At 43.1% G+C, this 19,204-nt stretch overlaps 4 protein-coding genes across 7 annotated transcripts in view; 2 read left to right on the top strand and 2 right to left on the bottom strand.

Moving 5' to 3' along the window:
• Nucleotides 1-8,811, bottom strand: part of ythdc1 (YTH N6-methyladenosine RNA binding protein C1) — an 11,786-nt gene extending 2,975 nt beyond the window's left edge. The window contains exons 1-10 of one of the 2 annotated variants that reach the window (XM_023426888.2): nucleotides 8,617-8,811; nucleotides 5,647-5,748; nucleotides 5,231-5,529; nucleotides 4,739-5,141; nucleotides 4,359-4,421; nucleotides 4,174-4,268; nucleotides 3,815-3,923; nucleotides 3,579-3,696; nucleotides 1,675-1,759; nucleotides 1,441-1,595 (exon numbers count right to left, since the gene is read on the bottom strand). In XM_023426888.2, coding sequence (XP_023282656.1) covers nucleotides 1,441-1,595; nucleotides 1,675-1,759; nucleotides 3,579-3,696; nucleotides 3,815-3,923; nucleotides 4,174-4,268; nucleotides 4,359-4,421; nucleotides 4,739-5,141; nucleotides 5,231-5,529; nucleotides 5,647-5,748; nucleotides 8,617-8,644 — 1,457 coding nt within the window. In that variant the 5' untranslated portion in view covers nucleotides 8,645-8,811. The remainder of the gene's footprint in view (nucleotides 1-1,440; nucleotides 1,596-1,674; nucleotides 1,760-3,578; nucleotides 3,697-3,814; nucleotides 3,924-4,173; nucleotides 4,269-4,358; nucleotides 4,422-4,738; nucleotides 5,142-5,230; nucleotides 5,530-5,646; nucleotides 5,749-8,616) is intronic. The other variant, XM_023426889.2, reaches the window with a different exon arrangement.
• A 467-nt stretch (nucleotides 8,812-9,278) lies between these two features.
• On the top strand, nucleotides 9,279-9,983 carry LOC111670244 (ubiquitin-fold modifier-conjugating enzyme 1-like). The gene has a single exon (XM_023426891.2). It carries the CDS (start codon nucleotides 9,426-9,428, stop codon nucleotides 9,939-9,941), a length of 516 nt encoding a protein of 171 aa, XP_023282659.1. The 5' UTR covers nucleotides 9,279-9,425; the 3' UTR covers nucleotides 9,942-9,983.
• Nucleotides 9,984-10,030: 47 nt separating this feature from the next.
• fktn (fukutin) lies at nucleotides 10,031-18,088 on the bottom strand. The gene is given in 12 exon segments (XM_023426890.2): nucleotides 10,031-10,487; nucleotides 10,666-10,790; nucleotides 11,054-11,166; nucleotides 11,169-11,186; nucleotides 11,263-11,392; nucleotides 13,598-13,730; nucleotides 14,061-14,191; nucleotides 14,310-14,456; nucleotides 14,657-14,857; nucleotides 15,044-15,100; nucleotides 15,336-15,489; nucleotides 17,948-18,088. Coding segments are annotated over 11 exon segments (1,371 nt in total). The 5' UTR covers nucleotides 15,438-15,489; nucleotides 17,948-18,088; the 3' UTR covers nucleotides 10,031-10,273.
• Nucleotides 17,890-19,204, top strand: part of apc (APC regulator of WNT signaling pathway) — a 21,321-nt gene continuing 20,006 nt past the window's right edge. Inside the window, exon 1 of one of the 3 annotated variants that reach the window (XM_023426884.2) lies at nucleotides 17,890-18,028. The gene's annotated coding sequence lies outside the window, so the exon portion shown is untranslated. The other 2 variants (XM_087179464.1, XM_087179463.1) reach the window with 2 other exon arrangements.

Genomic DNA, 19,204 nt, shown 5'->3' with positions numbered 1-19,204 from the left:
TCGAGGGGCTGACCGTTAGTAAAAACTGATTCACTGTTCAACGGACAGAAACATTTTGACAGATTTGTGTCACACACACAACAATTAAAAAAACAAACAAAGAAGAAGAACCTCAAAGGAACAACATACCGCTTGTGTTGTAAATGTGGGAGGGGCTGTTTGTTTGTTTGTCAACAACACTTTTATAAAAAAAAACAGTTTTTCTCCTCATCAGTCCATGTTAAAGGCTTTTTTTTTTTTAAAAACCCTCTTATTTTGAAAAGGTGGAGGGGGGTGATGATGATGATGATGATGGTGCAGTCCTGTCAATCAATACACAAAGCCCCGCCCACTCATCCCAGCCCGCCCCCTCCAGACCAGCAACAGTCCTTCAGACAGAAGCGACAGATTTTCAGGTCGTCGCTCCGTCGTCTCCTCCCTCCTCTTCTCCTCCACACACACACTTTATATTCAGTTCATAAGACCGACACACACACACACACACGTTAACAACCAGCTCTCAGTCCTGATTCAGTGTGTGTGTGTACTGGGGGAGGAGGGGGAGGGGGAGGGGGGGGTATATAACTGTCCTTCATGGAGGGGGCGGGTCATCATTTTTTCAGTCCAAAAGGATTTTATTTTTTTAAGTAGTCCATCTTTTCCTTCATGTATCTCTGAAATTTTACCTTATTTGACCAGTGAAGAAGCCCCACCCCCTCAGACATCCCACACCCTCTCATGGGATATAGTCCAGATGCCCCACCCCCTGATTGACCAACCTGCATCACCTTGTCAAAGACCAGAAACAGTCCGCTGGGAGCTCACAGTCCCTCACTTTCTCTCTCTCTCTTTCTGTTTAAGTTCTACCTCGCTCGCCCCCCTCCCTCCGTCAGTCCAGCCAGTGACGCTCATCCTTTTTTGCTTTTATTCTGAAAGGGTCAGCCACAGTCCAGCTAAAAGCCAAATATTTAGATTTTTTAAAATTCCGAAGTACGAAACTCCTGCAAAGAAAAAGAGCTTCAAAGAGAAATTCAGCAACAACAAACTTTAAAACTCTTGGTTGCCGAGTTTAAAACAGAAAGCAAAACACTACAAATTATGTTTCATTGACAAAAGGAGAAATTAATAAAATTAAAATGTTGCTTAACTTAAGCTAAAATAAAGACAAGAATTTAAGACTTAAACTAGACTTTGATAACGACCATCGCCCCAGGAGGACTTTAACTTCCTGCCTGACTTTCAGACTTCAACCACAGACGCAGAGGCGTAGCTCCGGTGGAAAGCTCCAGACTGGAAAAACCACAACAACCACCATAGAACCAGCAACGCTAGCTACGGGATAGCTAGCCACTGGCTAAAGGCAGCGGCGGTCTCCGTTGTCCGGCAGCAGGTGGCGCCGTGGTCGCAGCAGGAGAAGAAGAAGAACAGGAAGCGGGAGGAGGAGCTTGGTGATTGGCTAACCTTCCCGGTTCGCGTTGAGGCGGTCGGCCTCGAGGCCGGGGCTCCGATGGTGTCCGGCGTTTATGACGAACGCGACGAGCAACCTGGTGGACATCCACGCTCTCGTCCAATGGGAAAAGGGCACATAGCTGAGCGCCGACGTCTGGTTGGATCTCCTGAAAATGATTCAACAGTTTAAACAAAATATTAGAAAAAACTTGTAGATTAAAACAGGAAGTGAAGCAGTGAGCTCACCTGTCCATCACGTCCGATTTTGACGGGCTTATGTTCGTTCCAGGGGTTGGACAGGTGAGCCGTCTTAGTGAAAGGAAGTTCCCTCCTGCAAACAACAACACCTGTGTGTTACACCTCATCTGACTGGAGAACAGTTAAAATAAATTCATCAACACATTTCACACACTGCGAGCAACTCTCGCTCCTTGGACCAAAGTTCACTGGAGGACACAGGTCAGCTCCATCAGGCACCAGATCCAGCACCTGTTAGGAGCTGCATGCTGGTAGGACACTAGAAGACGCTCCCATCTTACTTCAGATGGTTGATCCTTGGCTGCCGTGAAGGACACAACCAAGTTTGGTCCAGATTACATGCAGACTATAGTTTTCCTCAGGTGTGTGGCAGCGGCTCTCTTGCCCCTGCATGAAGATCCTGCCATACCTGGACGACTGGCTGATCACCATCCAGGTCTCTGGCGATCAAGGACACAGCTGGTCTCACGGTCGATTTCGAGGAAAACTCCTGACTCCTCTCAGAGCTCGAACTTCATCACTATCAAGTCTGTCCATCCCTGCAGCGCACGGACGACACGTTCTCCAGCTCCTTCCCCTCTTCTAAAGGCAGGTCGTTGCTGTTTATCCAGTTCCTGTGCCTCTTGGTCAAAATGACGGCAGCTTCAACCATTGGACTTACTGTCTCTGCGCCCTCTGCAAAGATGGCCTGGACACCAAGTGGCACAGGAGGCTCAGAGTGTCACGGGAGTACCTCCTCGCTCTGGCACTACGGAGGGAGAAGTCTTACATGAAGAGGGGTGTTGTTGGATGCCAGCCTCTTGGGTTGAGGCGGAGTGTGGTAGAACAGGGCTGCCCAGGGGCAATGGTCTGCAAAGGACCATGCAGACCGTCCCCACTTCCTGCTGTACCTGAGGGGGAAGCATGTACTTGTTCGGTCAGACAATGCCTTGACTGTATACCAAATCAACCACCAGGGGGCACAATATCAGCACGGTTACTGAGGGCATCCCGGGAAATGCTGACATGGGTGGCCCTGAGGCTGACCAGCTTGCAGTACGCATTTACTGGGAGAGAGGAACCAGGCTGCAGACTTGTTCTCCCGTCTCCACCAGGAGAGTGGGGACTCCATCCAGAGGTGGCACACACCATCTGGGGTCTTTTCAGCAGGGCAGAGATGGATCTCTTTGCCTCTGATGCATTGCCCCACTGCCCCCTCTGGTTCTTCTTGATGGAGAAGACCAGTCCTTCCTTTATACCTTCCAACCAGACTATTCAGTTGGTACAGTTTAATCCCGCACTGTGAAATGGGGAGATGTCGAGGTTGTCATGTCCACTCATGGCCAGCCCCGAGGGGAGAGCACCTCGAGGCCACATGAGCCGCAGCCTCGCCGAGTGCATTCTTTATGTTCGTCAAGCTGAATGTCGACACCCCACCGCCTCTGGACATGGTTCTGCCGAGTTCCTCTGCGTCTACACTGTGAGGTACGTACTCAGGATTTTGTCGTTACTTTGTTGGTACTGGTCATCCAGTGCTTAGAGCTCCTTGGTGAGGAAGGATGAAGTAGAACGAAAGTTACGTATGCAACTACAGTTCTATGACTCCTGGAAGACCTCCAGAGCTTTCAGTCAGAAGATTCTGTAATTACAGATTCCCTGATGACACTGGAAGATACTCCCCCTCTCAGGTTATCCAGAGTCACGGGTGACATTGTTGGTATAAAATACTCGACCTGCGTGTACGTAAGACGCCTCCAACACTCCTCCAGGATTCACAGAACTGTAGTTACATGTGCAACTTTCGTTTTGGTCCCAGGTGAGAGGCCAGGGATCCACAACAGAAAAGGAATGGCTGGACAAACTGGGCCCATATATTCTAAGTGTTGACCCACTTGTATTTTGTTGTTGTTTACCTGCAGAGCCAGTCGATCTTAAAGACTCCGCCCAGCATCTTGGCGTTCATGCCAGCAGGAAGAACCCAGTGGATCGGAGATCCACCATGATGAGACTCTGAAGCCAAACGAGCAAAACCTACAGACAAGCAGACGAAACAAAGGAATTTAAAACTTTAAAATATGTTGACAGAGAAATTTGATGTTCCAGTAACATTGATCATATGATAAAAATCAATTGAGTAAATGATTATTACCTTGGAATTTGCCACTCTCCCTGACAGAGAAGACGAGGACAACACTCCGAGCTGAACGGAAAGCGGCATTGAGCTTCTTCTCATTCACCGGCAGCGTCGACCACACGCCCTGAATATCATTAACATATCATAAACTCATCTTTCAACATTACAGACAGGTGTGTGTCTATATGACCTGACATAGACAGGTGTGTGTCCACAGGTGGACTCCAATCAAGGTGTAGAAACATCAGAGATTAATTTCAGTTTGTGAAATTGTCTAAACTGTTGACGACGTTTAAACCTTTCTGAATCAGCTGTTCCTGAAACTGTGATGTCAACAACACTAATTAAAAACCTGTCAACGTCAGCTAGTGTACCTTCGCTTTAGCCAGGGAAACGTTTTCATGGTTGTTGCTCTTGATGAGGAAGAAGCGAGCATCTCGCAGGATGTAACGCAGCTTACTGGTCGGATCTACAGGAACACAGGAGGAGTAATCTGATAACTAACAGGAAACTAAAAGGATTTCTCAGTGTAATAACTGGACATGAAAACATCGCTTACTCTCCATCCCTTTGCGAACAGCTCGGACTGACGACGACAACTTCTCCTGCTTCTTCTCTGAACCTTTTCAAGATAAAAGCGCAAACAGAAAACTTTATTTTAATAACGGCTTTCATTAAAAACATTCACACAATTCTACTGCAGAAAATCCAGCGAAAAACTAAAAATTATACTAGAGCAGAAAATCATCATAAAAAACTCATTAATCTGAAATGTATTTCATTAATAATAATTTTGTATTTAGAGGTAAACTCCTTTTTGGCTCATTATATTAATTAATCCACAGGAAACAGGTGACGATGACAAGCTACAGGTAAAAAAAAAAATTGAGGACACGAGAACCGGAGAAAGCAGAAAGTTTTTGTTGTTGTCATGGTTACCTGAAGCCTCGGAGGCGGAGCCCGAGTGAGCCGACTCACCATCGTCTGAGAAACTGACAGAGGAGGCGGAGCGTGAGTCACCAGCCTCGCTCCGAGTGTCGTAGTCGTTACCCTCGCCACCACCACGTCGCTCGTACTCCTCCTCTTCCTCCTCCTCTTCCTCCTTTTCTCCTTCCTCCTCTTCCTCCTCTTCCTCCTCCTCTTCCTCCATGCCTTCCTCTTCTTCCTCTTCCTCTTCCTCCTCTTCCTGATCTTCGTCTTCCTCCTCCTCTACATGGGAAGCTGCGGGGGAGGAGCTTCCTGACCCCTGCTCTGAGCCATACTCTGCTGCTGCCTCATCCTCTGATTGGTTGTCCTCCTCATGGGGGGAGGGGCTTGCGCGCCGCTCGTCACGCCGCAACTTCTGGAGACCAGACAGGAAATGAATGTGATTGGCTGAGAGAGCGAAGTAGTGTGTATGTATGTGTACTACAGTAATGGTAGCATCAGTACCTGGCTCAGACTCTCCAGGCCTCTCTGGGAGTCACGGCGCCGTGTGTCCTCTCCTCCACGGCTCCTGGTTGCCTCTCGGGCCCCTCGCCGCCCCTTTCTCTCCTCGTAGTATTCGTGTCGATAGCCGGTGGTGGCGTTTCGACCACGGGGGCTCGACGCCGACTTCTTAGAAGAGGAAACGACAGGCGGGCCTGGGGCTCTCTTATTGGTGGACGACGATCTGGAGGGGGCGTGGCCTGACGAGGGGCGGAGCCTCTTAAGATCATGGCTGTCAGAGCGCTCGCTCTTCCTCTTTGTTCCTGACAGACAGAAGGATTTAGATGTGATACAGGACAACAGCAGGTGTTTGTATGATCCACTGGTTTCAGAGGCCGGACCAGTAGAACAACCAGTAACACAACCAGTAACACCAGTACCTTTCTTGTCGCTGACGTCTCGCTCACTCTCAGGGTTGTACAGCTCGTCATCCTGGTCTGGAGCTTCAGTCAGAATATCCTCCAGCACGTTCAGTTCTCCATCTGAAACAACAACTTTATTTAAACTTTATTTAAATGTTGGATCAGGACACAGAGGTTTGACTTCAGTGTTTTTATTTGTTGTGGTTTCTTTTCTCTGTAATTTTAGATATTTGTAGTTTTATATAAAAACTGTGCCTCTGAAGAGTCAGTGGAGGAGATGAACTAGGTTCAGAACTAGTATGGTTCACTTCACTGACATCATTGTTTTTATAATTGACAGTTACTTTTCAAACAAAAGAACAGTAAACAGCAGGAAACACCAGGCCTGTACTACGAAGCAAGTTCAACATACCCAGGATAACATTTAGTTATCTGGCTTGACTGAACCTAACATTGACGTCCTGTTAACCTGTACGACGAAGCTGCTTATCAACGGGCTCAGTTAACCCTGGGTTTACCTGTCCGGTTACAAGCTGCTTCATGTGAAAGAGGCGGAGTTGTGATTTATAAGCAACACTGTCTGAACCATGAATGAAGTTTTTAATATGATATGAGAAGACACGCTGACACCTGCAGATAAATTCAGTTATATTAGATTAGATTAACTTTATTAATCCCACAACTGGGAAATTCATTTACCACAGCAGAAAATAAACATCTATAGAATAAACATCTATGGAAATATACATCAAAAATACACCAAATATACACAAATAAATACAATATACACAATACACACGATATGTACATGAAAAAGTGCCAGTTTGCACATGGTGAGGAAGAGCAGGAGTTGTGGAGTCTGACAGCTGCTGGAATGAAGGACCTGCGGAACCTCTCCTTTTTACAGCGAGGATGTAATATGTTGTAAATAAGTGCATGAATTATCATCACGTTTGAGTATTTTTGCTCTTCAGTCTGATGATGAACAAACTGTTATGAACATGTGATGCAGATAAAACAGTTAAAGTTAATGTCAGACTGTTTCTGCAGAGAGGAGAAAAAGAAAAGAGGAGAGGAAGAAAAGAGGAGAGGAGTAGTTCATGTCTGACGAGTCAGACCGATTAAAATGTTCATTTATAATCATGCAAATAAGTAGTTGGCCCCGGTTCGAATCCCGAATCAGACGACCCTTTACTGCATGTCATTTCCCCTCTCTTTGCCTGCCCATTTCCTGTCTCTCTCTACTGTGCTATCAATAAAAGCATAAAAAATATATATACTTAAAATAATCATGCAAATAATTAACAGTGTGTGGCTGATTGTTCTAATCAAAGACATCAGAGGTTTAGTTTTTATTTCCCTTCATGGTCACAGTCTCCTCAGCTCTTCTGAGCTGCAGTGATGAAGAAGAGAGTAAAAGCTTCATCACTGTCAGGAATCCTATCAGATTAAAGAATCTTTGTTCAATTAAAATGAAGCTATAATAGTTATTATATATTTATTTAGTGATAAACTCTCTGTGAATTATTTAGAAGCTTAGTATTACAACCAGAGTGGACACATGGAAAGACCCAAACAGGAAAACTATTACACTGATTTATATGTTATATCTACTGCTCGTTATTATTGATCACTTTATAGTAAAGTCTTTTGATCTGATCCTCTGAAGTTAACCTGCGGCGGAGCAGGTTAGGAGTTCAGCATCAGTTACCATGGTGATTTAACCCGATAACAAATGAACCACCGTCATAGGACTGAAAACCCAAAGTTAAACCTGACGTTACCTCGATAACCTCAAATCTTACTTCGTAGTACAGGCCTCTGCTCTGTCTAATGACGTCTTCAGGATGTCTTGTTTTGTCCAAGCCACAGTTGAAACCCAAACATTTTCTTTCAGAAACCACCACAGCCTCACATCAAGAAGCTGAATCACCATCGACTTGGTAACTAATGGACTGTGATCAGTCTGGCTGGGCTGTGTTTACAGGTTGTTTCTATGCGACGCAGGGGTTGTTGCTCATTACATGTGTCAGTAAATATAACGGTGTTCCACGTCTCTGTGTTGTTTCTATCATTTTATTACAGACTGTGTCCGGCTGAACCGACACTCGGTCAATTTAACATCTAACAACGTCTGTCTGCGACTGCCCGACTGATGTCACTTCCTGCAGCCAATCAAAACTTGTTGACTAAGACTCTTCTCGTGGACTAAGGTTAGATTGATGTGAGTGTGTGAATATTGAGGAGGACACAGACTGTAAAACGTCTTCAGCCAAGACAATCATCTTCTGTATATAATGTTCTTTAGTGGATCGTCTGTTAATATCATCGATAAAGTCATAAAATGATAAATGACTTTTCATTTAGACTAATCGATTGGTGGGTTGGTGGATCTGTAGAAAAAGATATGAACCTGAATCCAGTACATCCACATTTACAGGCTGAAGTAAAACTATGATTTACATGTGATCTCTTTGTAAAGTGTCACGATATTAGCAGTTTAATAAATCAGCACTGGTGTTTAACAGGTTCAGGGGAGATTCAACTGCATCAATCCACTGTGATGTTTATTTCCCGTTTGCTTTATTATGACGTCATTAACCAATCACAACCTGGTTGATGCGAACACAGCATGGATCAGAACAACTCTGCGTCAGGTTACATTTGAGTTAAAGTGAGTGAAACAGCAGAATCAGATTTCTAAACGGACTCTGATGTCGTGGCTCCACACAGCGGGGAGGCGTTAGCCGCCGACGCTAACAAGCATGATGACTGAGAGAGAGGAGACGCTAACCGGCTGCTGGTAACAAACTAAACACGTTAACTAGTCAACAGTCACCAATTAACGTAATCGGCCATAACTTATCAATACACCTATCCATTATTGATTCTCAACTGAACGGACCAAGTATCAACAGAACAAAGATAGCACATATGCTAAAGCTAACAGCTAACTGTGGCTGAGTAAGAAACCTGCTAGCGCCTCACCTTTGTCCTCGCGCCGGTCGGCCGCCATCACCGCCGCTGTGACGTACTGAGGTAACTGCGGGCAAACCGGGTTTTAGTTTGAATTAAAGACAAAATTATAATCAGAAAAACAGATTTAGAGCAGCTGAAAGAGCAAATGGCGGACGGTCTGTTGTTGAAGCTTCTTGTTCTTCCTTTGTCAGATCTAGCGTCAAGTGTTACTACCGCCACCTTCTGGACCGGGGCACCTCACACACCTGGCTTTACATTTTATTGCACAAATAACAGCAGCAACAAACGGCGCAAGAGGGAATATGTCGTCACAGTGACTAAGAATATTACAGACAATATCAAAGATTAATTTTAGTGTTTTTCTACGTTTGGTTTTACTGCCTCGGTCTGTTTTACAACAATAACATGGATAATGGCCGTAGAGGAACAAACTAGTTGAATTGTTTTGTGTAAAATAAATCAGATACAAATAACCTCAGTTGTTTTTTCAGGATTTTTTTTCATGTAGTTTCTAGGAAACATTTGAACTTACTGACTTACGTCATGATTGACACGTTGTAGAATGATTTTTATTGGATAGATAACTATAAACAACAGTCAGGGCATCCATTGCAGCTGAACGTTTGGAAGGTTTTCTTTTGAAAAACCTGTAGAGGAAATTATTCGTGTTGTTGACTCGGAACAGCTTCTGTATGGCGTCAGACCGGAAGTCCACGTCAGTCCTGAGACAAGAACTGCATTTTGACTGAAACCCAGACTGGACCTGTTTTATTTAACGCCGTGTTAAACAAGAACTTTTCTTTTCTTCTGGAGTCCAAATGGCGGACGAGGCCACGCGCAGGGCCGTGTCGCAGATACCGTTGCTGAAGACGCAGGCCGGACCGCGAGACCGCACGCTGTGGCCGCAGCGGCTGAAGGAGGAGTACCAGGCTCTGATCCAGTTCGTGGAGCAAAACAAGGCAGCTGATAACGACTGGTTCCGTCTGGAGTCCAACGCGGACGGCACGCGATGGACCGGTACTTGTTGGTTCATCCACGAGCTGCTGCGCTACGAGTTCCGGCTGGAGTTCGACATCCCGGTGACGTATCCAAACACGGCGCCAGAGGTGGCGGTCCCGGAGTTGGACGGGAAGACCGCTAAGATGTACCGCGGCGGGAAGATCTGCCTTACCGAGCACTTCGCGCCGCTTTGGGCCCGGAACGCGCCGCGCTTTGGCCTAGCGCACCTGATGGCTCTGGGACTTGGACCGTGGCTCGCCGTGGAGATCCCGGACCTGATCAGTAAGGGGCTCGTACTTCACAAGGAGCGGCAGCGCGAGGAGTCGGCGGAGTGACGTCCCTTGACGGAACAATAAACTTACAAACTTGTGACAGAACTGTTTGTGTTTGGTTTAAAGTAAAACTGAAGAAAAAATGTACAGTCTGGTGGAGAAGTCATTTTAATATGAAGTTAAACAGCTTGAAATTAATGACAAAATCTGGGCTAATTATGAAAATGATCTCTAACATATCCGTAGATAACATTATTATTATTATTAGTGTTATCGGGGGGATGAGCTCATCATTCTGATGTGAAAACAACAGTTCAACTTGTTACAGCTTTTTTACATTTGGTCTTTATTTGAATGCTGTTGATTTTATTTTCTCATCTTCATGGTATTTCCTCTCAGTAAACTTGGATAACCTCCGCCCACTCAGACAGAAGCCAAACCCCGTTTTCCTGCACGTTGCTAGGCGACGACTTCCAGTCCCAGCTCCTCATTGGGACACTCCAGGAGGCGCCATAATTCGCAGTAACGTAGTCAAGTGTTTCGCACGGAACGCGAACTTTCAGCTCAAGAAGCTCCGCCCAGCAGAGCGAGAACCGGGGGAAGACGTATCTGACGAAAAGCACAGAAAACTTTATTAACAGCGAGGAGAGAAAATGAGACAAAATGAAAGAACAGGTGTTTTATTACCTGTTAACAATTACATTTATTTGGAGTCGTCTGTTTATATTGACTATATTTCACAAACACACACCTATAGTTAACGTAAAAAAAACCCTTTTTTTTTTACTTGAACTTCCTTCCGCTCTTTGCCTGCGTTCCTCCGTTCCAGACGATGTCGTTGTTTTCGTAGAAAAAAAAAACGTCCAGTTTGACATCCTCACTCAGAAATGACAGCTCCAGACTGTCCTCCACCTAAAATTCAAATTAAAGGACAAGCCTTCAAAGTAAAGTGCATATTAGCTTGAGAGTAAAATAAATAGTGTGAATATAAATGCATATTAATTTCTAAATAATATACAAATCTGACTCAGAAAGAAACACAACCCTTCAAAATATAACACACCTGCTTCACAAGTATGTAGAGTGATCATGAAATAGTTAGCTACAGTATTACAACATTAATGCAGACAAAAATGAAAGTTTCAATAGGAGGACTAAAGGAAATAAAGTTTGACCTTTCCAAACTTGTGTTTGAGAGACAGACCGGCATCTCTGAACGCTGCGAGGATGTCTGTCCTGAAGTCTACGATGAAAATCCCGATATCAACGTCATGACTGTACGAGATATACTGCACTGCCTGAACCAGCCTATAGAGGGTGAGAGACATCCTTTCGTTATGCTGTGATGTTAGCATGTAAGCGTGTTAGCATGTCAGCATGTTACCTAGACAGGTGCCGCTGCTGAGCCAGAAGGGAATGTCGAGGTGAGCAAGTGTTCGAGCGGCTAAATGAAGCAACGACTTCACTTTCCTGCGAAAATCCACGGCTGCCGGAGACGAGTCATCAGGGTAGAGCTACATTCAAGGGGGAAGAGAGAGAATGTTATTTTATCTGATTTTAAAGCTTTTATTATTATTTTATATTTTGCCAAAATTAATATGTTTTAATTAATTTCACCAAAATTTATAAATCAATCCATTTAAAATGATCTCATGGTCTTCATCATGTGACTGAAAGCTCAGGTCAAGAACAACCCTACCACCCTATTGAAACTGTAGTGCTGATTATTATTCCGACCGGAAGATAAATCACCTTTTGTGAGGCTTTTCCCATGGTCAGTGCACACAAGTCACATCCATAGGCGTGGCAAAATGGCTCCATAGCACCACCTAGCAATTTTTTTAAAATTGAGCCCCCTACATGCACGAAAATCGGTAGGCACATGTAACATGCCAAGCCTCACAAAAAAGTCCCATGTACCCATACCCTAAACCAAAAAGGAAGTCAGCCATATTTAATTCAATTTGCAATTTTGGTGCTGTTTTTGCGATTTAGGGGTCATGTACTACTACTATAAACTCCTAGGGAATTCATCAGATGTACATGATGGTCAGTGAATCTAATCTTAGGAACCGTCCACAGCGACGTGGCAAATTTCGATTCTTTCCCATGAAAAATCAACTCGATCTTATTCCAAAACAAATTGTCCAAACTGCCTAAAACTTTCTGTGTGTGATCAGAGTCCCGCCCTGAACACACTCATACGTTCATCTTCAGTGATACTCATAGCGCTCCCTTGTGGAAACGGGAAGTGTCATGTTTTACACTTTGATATACTGCTCATAGCAGGTTGTTCGAATCTTGACCCAAACATGGTTAGGAAATGCTTAACAACTTGATGATGCACTGTAGTTAAAACTGTGACTTTTCATGACACAGCCTGCCCTTGGCGGCACAGGGACTTTCGATCCTTTGCCATGAAAATTCAACTCGCTATAGCTCTAGCATACATTGTCCAAATGGCCTCATGGTGTCTAGGTTTGATAAGAGTCCCGCCCCGAATAGACCTATATGTCCATATTTAGTAATACTCATAGTGCCACCTCTAGGCAACATTTGATACTATGATTTACTTTTCATTTATTATTCCTAGTGAGTTGACCTGGCACTCAAAAAAATTGTCAGAAAAAAATTTGTAGAAGATGCTGATGCTTCATGCATGCAAATTAGGAGTTTTCACCTAAGGGTATGGCTCTGGCGGCAAGTTAAATACAAAACAGGAAGTGGCTTTATATCTGTGACATACTGTCGAATTCCAAGCTCATTGTTGGTTTATTCTCATCTTGGGACCGGTGCAATTCTACAGTGCAGAGCTTTTGAATTATCGCAAAGGACCCGCCTGTGGCGGCACACTGAATTTCGACCCTTTGCCATGAAGTTGCTATAACCTCAGCCTGCAGTGTCCAAACCAGCCGAAACTTTATAGGTTTGATGAGACTCCCGCCCTGAACACATCTACATGCTCATATTTAGTCATACTTATAGTGCATAGCGCTACTCAATACTCATAGCATACTTTATCCAATATTACCCAAATTTCACATTTGATGACAGTCTCACACTGAAGACATCTGCATACTAATATATTATAGTCACAGTGCCACCTACTGAAAATAGGACGTATATGTGACAATCATTTACATGACATTTTCATTGTAAGGTCTGATACAGAGCCTCATGTGTACCTATTATGTGGTCTCTGGCTCCATCAAGTGGTCACAATTGCACATAAAATGCACATAAAAATCCTTAAAATCTTTTCTGCTGCCACATAGTCCGTGCAATGAATCTTACCCCATGAGCGCAGCGCCCGGCGGTTGTTACGATGTATGACTGCTTTAAATGCCACTCGCTTTAATTTTATTTATAAATATCTTCACATTGCCTCTTATACATTTTGTTTGCCGTTTTCGTTATTTAAAAAAAAAAAAAAATCACTTTTAATTTGTTGAATTCATTTTTAAGACATTTTAAATGCTACCATTTTTCAGTCAAAACATTTCTCAGAATTTTGATTTCTGCTTCTGCTTTGTAAAATATTTTCTCTTTTATATTTAATTAAGAAATCTGTTTAACTTTTTTTTTTTTTTTTTTTTAAATACACATGTCCAAACATTATTTTCACTTTATTGTTTTAAAATAGTCTTTTCTTCTTTTTTTACTTTCACACTATGTTTCATATTCCAACTTTCACATAAAAGCACTGCGTTCTATCAGACCTGGAGAAAGTTGCGGGCGTCACGGTATCGGCATTCCAGGAAGCGGGCATGTCGCTGTTCGGACAAGAAGCGGGAAACGTTGCGTGGGACTTGAACATCGAGGCCGTCCAGGACAGTCAGGACCAGCTCCGGCCTGCAGGGGTCGACCATACAAAACACAGATGTTCATTAACACACATTTAATTAATAATTAAAGCAGATGACCACAGCTGGTTCATCTACAGGGAGATGATGATGATGATGATGATGATGTCTCCTTGTATGTTTCGTTGGTCCCCAAAGTCAATTTTGCAATTATCTCGTAAATGTAAACTTTGGAATTTGGACCAGAATCTAAATCCTCTCTTTCATCATTTGTGTCTTTGCTTTGCTTGGTCTTCTGCTCTGCTCCCAGTGTCTCCAACTGCCTGCAGTCTGATCTAACATTCACTCAATCAATCATTCTGTATGCAGAGTGTTGTACCTGTCATAGGCTCCGGCGTGATGTCCGTAGTCTAGCAATTTGAATGGAGCGAAGCTTCGTTCCATGTTAGCTTTGAGGCGTAGCGCTCCGTGCCATAGGTAGTTCCCGCTGCGCTCGTACAGGAACACCACCTGGGACAAAATAGATTCACCACTATATTGTGTGGTCTCTATGTGGTCGCTACCTGTTTCTGGGTGGTTGCTAAATGGTTGCCATGTGGTTGGAGTGTAACCATGTGGCCCCACCCACCTGGATAATATAACCATGGAGGCGGAACAGGAGGTGCAGAGGGATGTCCTCTCCTGATAGGGTGTCCAGACTAGCCAATCGCGGGTCCTCTCCGCGCAGCTCCAGCAGCTCGAAGCCTTTCTGCTCAGCAGCCAACAGGAAGCCAGGCTGATACGGGAAAAAACAAACATTTTACCTGAAAATAAATTGTTTCATAATTTAAACACAAATTCAACAAATACAGAAAACTATACAAATACATGATAAAGTAAAAGAAGGGATGATGATGATAAACAGTTGGATCATAAACGACAGTTTCTCAGGTTCTGTTAATTCCCACCGTCTATTTGGACTGAATACATACTCACATCGTACTTCCACAGGTTGGCATGCAGCGCGAACGACGTGATTGGCCGGTTGGTGCACAAGAAGCTGCAGTGTGGCTCATGCACCTGCCGATCGCGCTGCCGCAATGCATCCTGGGAGAGCAATGTTAGCGCTGCGATGTCGGTAAGAAACATTGGCAGCCGAAAACGCTGCGCTAACGCCAGGAACTTCTTAACCGTCTGCTGTGGAGAAAAATCAACAGGACAGTTTCCATGGAAACGATTACCACAACAGTGATGGACAGGTTAACATTTAAATATTAGAAAACACACAACAACAGGGATGCTACCAGCTAATATGGTGGCTAACGGCTAACGTTGAGGATAACCCGTAGGCTAATGGTGTGGCTAACATAAGTGCAGACTTACCCATTGGACGTCACTGGCGCTCAGGTGACCTGCTCGACTCAGGATGTGAGGTCCAGACTGCAGAATGTTAAATGTTGGGTAATATTAGAATCAGAAAGATAGAGAAGATTCTGTGTTTAATGTAAAATTTCTCCTGATGTTGACACTGTGGAGAGTTCCATACGCAGATGTCCCTGAACGCAACAAACTGCAGCGTTACCACTGTTATTGTTGTCATTTACAATATTTTGTTAACAGTATTTCGTTGTTGTGCAGTTTTCATTTTATTGTTTACCGTGACATGTGTTCTCACCTTGCCCACGTACTTCCGGTAGTAATACAGCTGAAACAGCAGGAACACGGAGCTGCTGGCTATCAGCAGCAATAAAACGGCTGTCCGGTTCACACGAGGCATCCGGTAACCCTGCACGGTGACCCGCTCCTCATGACATCAGCATCGGAGCTTTCTGTCCGGGATTAAATGCGGCAAAATCTCACAATGGCGCGAAAAACACCAACCTCTCCGCGGCGTCAAGAGCCACCGCCATCTTTAAATCGACCGGAAGAGGAGGACGACCGCTTCCTGATGAGACCTTCACAGTAAAAGCCTGAAGCCGACATCGACAAAACATTTCTTTTGATTTTACTTTTGAAACGAAAAGCAATACAAGATATCAGCGCCACCAAGTGTTGAGAGAAGAGATGAAGGGCAAATTAATACAAAATGAATACAAGCAGGGGTAAATAAATGACAGAAGTAAACAAATCAAATGGAAAGAATGAAGTGAAAGAATAAAACATGTGTGATAGACCTTATAAATAAATGATTTTGGCTGTTTTATGATTTAACTTGGATCATTTTGTGACAGCTTCTTTTAATAATACTGCAAGATGGTTTTATTAGTCAATGTACATTTGTGAAAGTAACATTTTTGCCATGAGTATTAGATTAATAATAAGTGACATTGTCTTTAGCACCATTGTATGCTGTACTTCTCATTAGCATTTGACATATTGTTGACATATATTATTCTAATTTTATTTCTGTTTTCTTCTGATTGTTGTGCTAACATGTTTCTTATTTCATTTTAGATATTGCAACTTTTTAGACGCCCTTCTATTTTTTTTATCTCACCGCACAATCCTTATTACTCCCTCACTACATTATCTTTTGTGTATTTTGTTATGTGAAAAATTTCATCATGTTGGGAGAAACCAGATATAAAATCTTTGAATGAAATGAAATGTTGAGAACTACAAATGTCTGCCCAGACTTTTTGAATAACTGCCGGTTTATAATAAAAGAGGGAAACATCACATTAATATTTTAAACCTCTGAAGGAACTTTAACTTCTTTGACATTATTAGAATAAAACTCGTGGTTACTTATCATTAAACTCAAACTGAAGCAGCAGAGAAGTCGGCAGACGACCAGTTAGTTGTTGACGTGTTTGTGCTTCTTTATATTGTGTTGTGCTGCACCAGAGGCCTGAGGCCTGTACTACAAAGCAAGTTCAACATACCCACGATAAGTTTTAGTTATCTGGCTTGACTGAACCTAACATTGACCATCCTGATAATCTGTACCACGAAGCTGGTTATCAACTGGCTCAGTTAACCCTGGGTTTGCCTCTCCGGTTATGAGCGCATACATGTGAAAGAAGCGGATTTCTTAATTATAAGCAACATCTTCTGAACCATGAACCATGTAGTTCTTAATATGATATCTGAAGACATGATAATACCTGCCAGTTACTTCGGCTATAACCATGTGCACAAGTGACATTCAACAAGGTGAAATATAAACAATATGATCACATGACTGGAGTAAAAATTGAAAAAAATATATAATTAGGCTAATATTAAAGTCAGATTAAGGATATATTAAGGTTTATGACAGAATGTTTCTGCTGCAGGAGGAGAAAGAAAAGAGGAGAGAAGTAGTTGATGTCTGAGGAGTCAGACTGACTGAAATGTTTAAAAATTATAAATCAAATTTAGAATCATGGAAATATTCAACAGTGTATGGATACCCCCCCCCCCGGCGGCGGTCCTGTTTGTGTCAGACCCTTGGGTTATGGCTACTGTGGCAAATGGATACAGAATCCATGCTGCTCTCTGCAGCAGAAACAGTCTGACATTAACTTTAACTGTTTTCTCTGCATCACATGTTCATAACAGTTTGTTCATCATCAGAGCAAAAATACTTATTTACAATATATCTTTGGTCTGTCTTTAATAGATATTATATTTAAACATGGAAATAATATATTTTTATTCCAGTCATGTGATCATATTGTTTATAGTCCACCTTGTAGAATATCACTTTTGGACGTTGCTATAACCTAACTAATCTGCAGATGTCAGCATGTCTTCTCATATCATATTAAGAACTTCATTCATGGTTCAGACAATGGTGCTTATAATTCACAGCTCCGCCTCTTTCACATCAAGGAGCTCGTAACCGGACAGGTAAACCCGGGGTTAACTGAGCCCGTTGATACCCAGCTTCCTCGTACAGGTTAACAGGACGTCAATGTTAGGTTCAGTCAAGCCGGATAACTAAATGTTATCCTGGGTATGTTGAACTTGCTTCGTAGTACAGGCCACTGAACTGACTTTACTTGTGATACTTTAAATACAGACCTTTTATTTGTAATGTAGTGTTTTAAATGTCGGTATTTTTACTTTAGGATGAAGGATCAGAGTACTCACCCTGCACAGACTGTAGGCCTGTAACTGTAATAGTACTTTACATTGTGGTGCTTTTACTTATGCACCCAGTGACACACACAAACAAGATGGCGGACCGCAGCAGCAGTTTGTCCACAACAAAAAGACCGTGTTAAAACTTTGTTAAACTCCACTTTCCCCGCTCTGACCGGAAACATGAGAGGTCTCCGCCGCCTCTAACGGTTCGTTTACCGGCGGTGCGTTTCCCGGTGATGTTCCCGTGAAGCTGCCGCCGTCTGAAGCGGACTTTGGTCGTTTCCTCCAACCGGGAAGGTAAGAACGGCCGTGCTGTTAGCTTAGCTGCGCGCTAACCGTTTGTTTTGGTTGGATGTCAGTGCTAGGACGGGTCTTTGGACAGACGGGTGACGGTCACACGGCTCCTATGGTTTTGATGGGCCGGGGAGAAGAAGAGCGAGTGAAATAATCGGAGGTAACGTGGGTGTTCTGTCTTTATTCCGGGAAATAGGCGGCGAAGCGCCGGACTGTGATAGTCAGCTAACGGGTTAGCATAGTTAACAGCTGCCCACTGTTACTGTGTGTACTACTGCAGTTAGTAAAGGTACTAGATCTTTGTTTTAAACTCGAGGCTACATCTGAGTGATGTTGGTAAAATCAGCGCTTGTGATACTGCAGACAGTCTGACTGCAGTTCCTCAGGAGTGGACAGTAGTAGGAGTAGTAGTAGTACACAGTACTATATCAGTATGTGTATATTGAGGTATAAAAATGGAGGGATTGTTGGTCATTTAATATCTCAGTTAAATATTCTGTCCTTAAACTTCTGAATTTTACATGTAAGGTATTTTAGATATTTAAAATAATCTGATGATAAATGGATGAATCATTTCAGTTCTGCAGTTCTGATATTAATACAATTAGCTTTACTGCTTATCTTAGTAACAGGCAGAAATCTAAGGTAATAATAATAATGTTTAAATGCACCTGTGGTCCAGGTGAGCTGAAGCTTTAAAAGACAACAGGTTGGTTTTAAAAGTTTAAAGTTAATGACCCGGCTAATCAAAGTGACAGTGATTAAAAACCTTCTGATTCATCTGATCAATAAACCAACAGAAGATTAGATTTATCAGTCAGAGCTCCTGTTTACTGTCACAGTGAGTTTTAAACTGTTGTTCGTACAAAACAAAACATTATAGAACATACAGATTATAGAGCAAACAAATAATCAATACTAAAATAATGATGCAGTCCTGGTTTATCTGAAACATTTATTTGAATCACAGGAACACAGGGAACTACAGATATATATATTTAGATGTATATCAGTACTTGAATCCACAAACTGCTGATACTGCAGTAGTTCAACATATTGTTTTGAACAAAAGTAAAAGTAGTTCTGTAACTACAACTACTGCAGTACTGCTGCAGTGATACATGGTATCAATAATACTGATACTACAACTTATAGTGCTGTGAATCAGTGCTACTGTTC

This window comes from Seriola lalandi, unplaced genomic scaffold, assembly GCF_002814215.2.
Source record: "Seriola lalandi dorsalis isolate HSWRI2012SDOR001 ecotype SW California unplaced genomic scaffold, Sedor1 jcf7180002054845, whole genome shotgun sequence".
Classification (NCBI taxonomy): Eukaryota; Metazoa; Chordata; class Actinopteri; order Carangiformes; family Carangidae; genus Seriola; species Seriola lalandi.
The sequence above is the reverse complement of the archived record's forward strand: the minus strand, read 5'-3'. Positions and strand labels throughout refer to the sequence as shown.

Bases quoted from the DNA above. Each gene is read 5' to 3' on its own strand.
- LOC111670244 (XM_023426891.2), top strand. From the start codon at position 9,426: ATGGCGGACGAGGCCACGCGCAGGGCCGTGTCGCAGATACCGTTGCTG.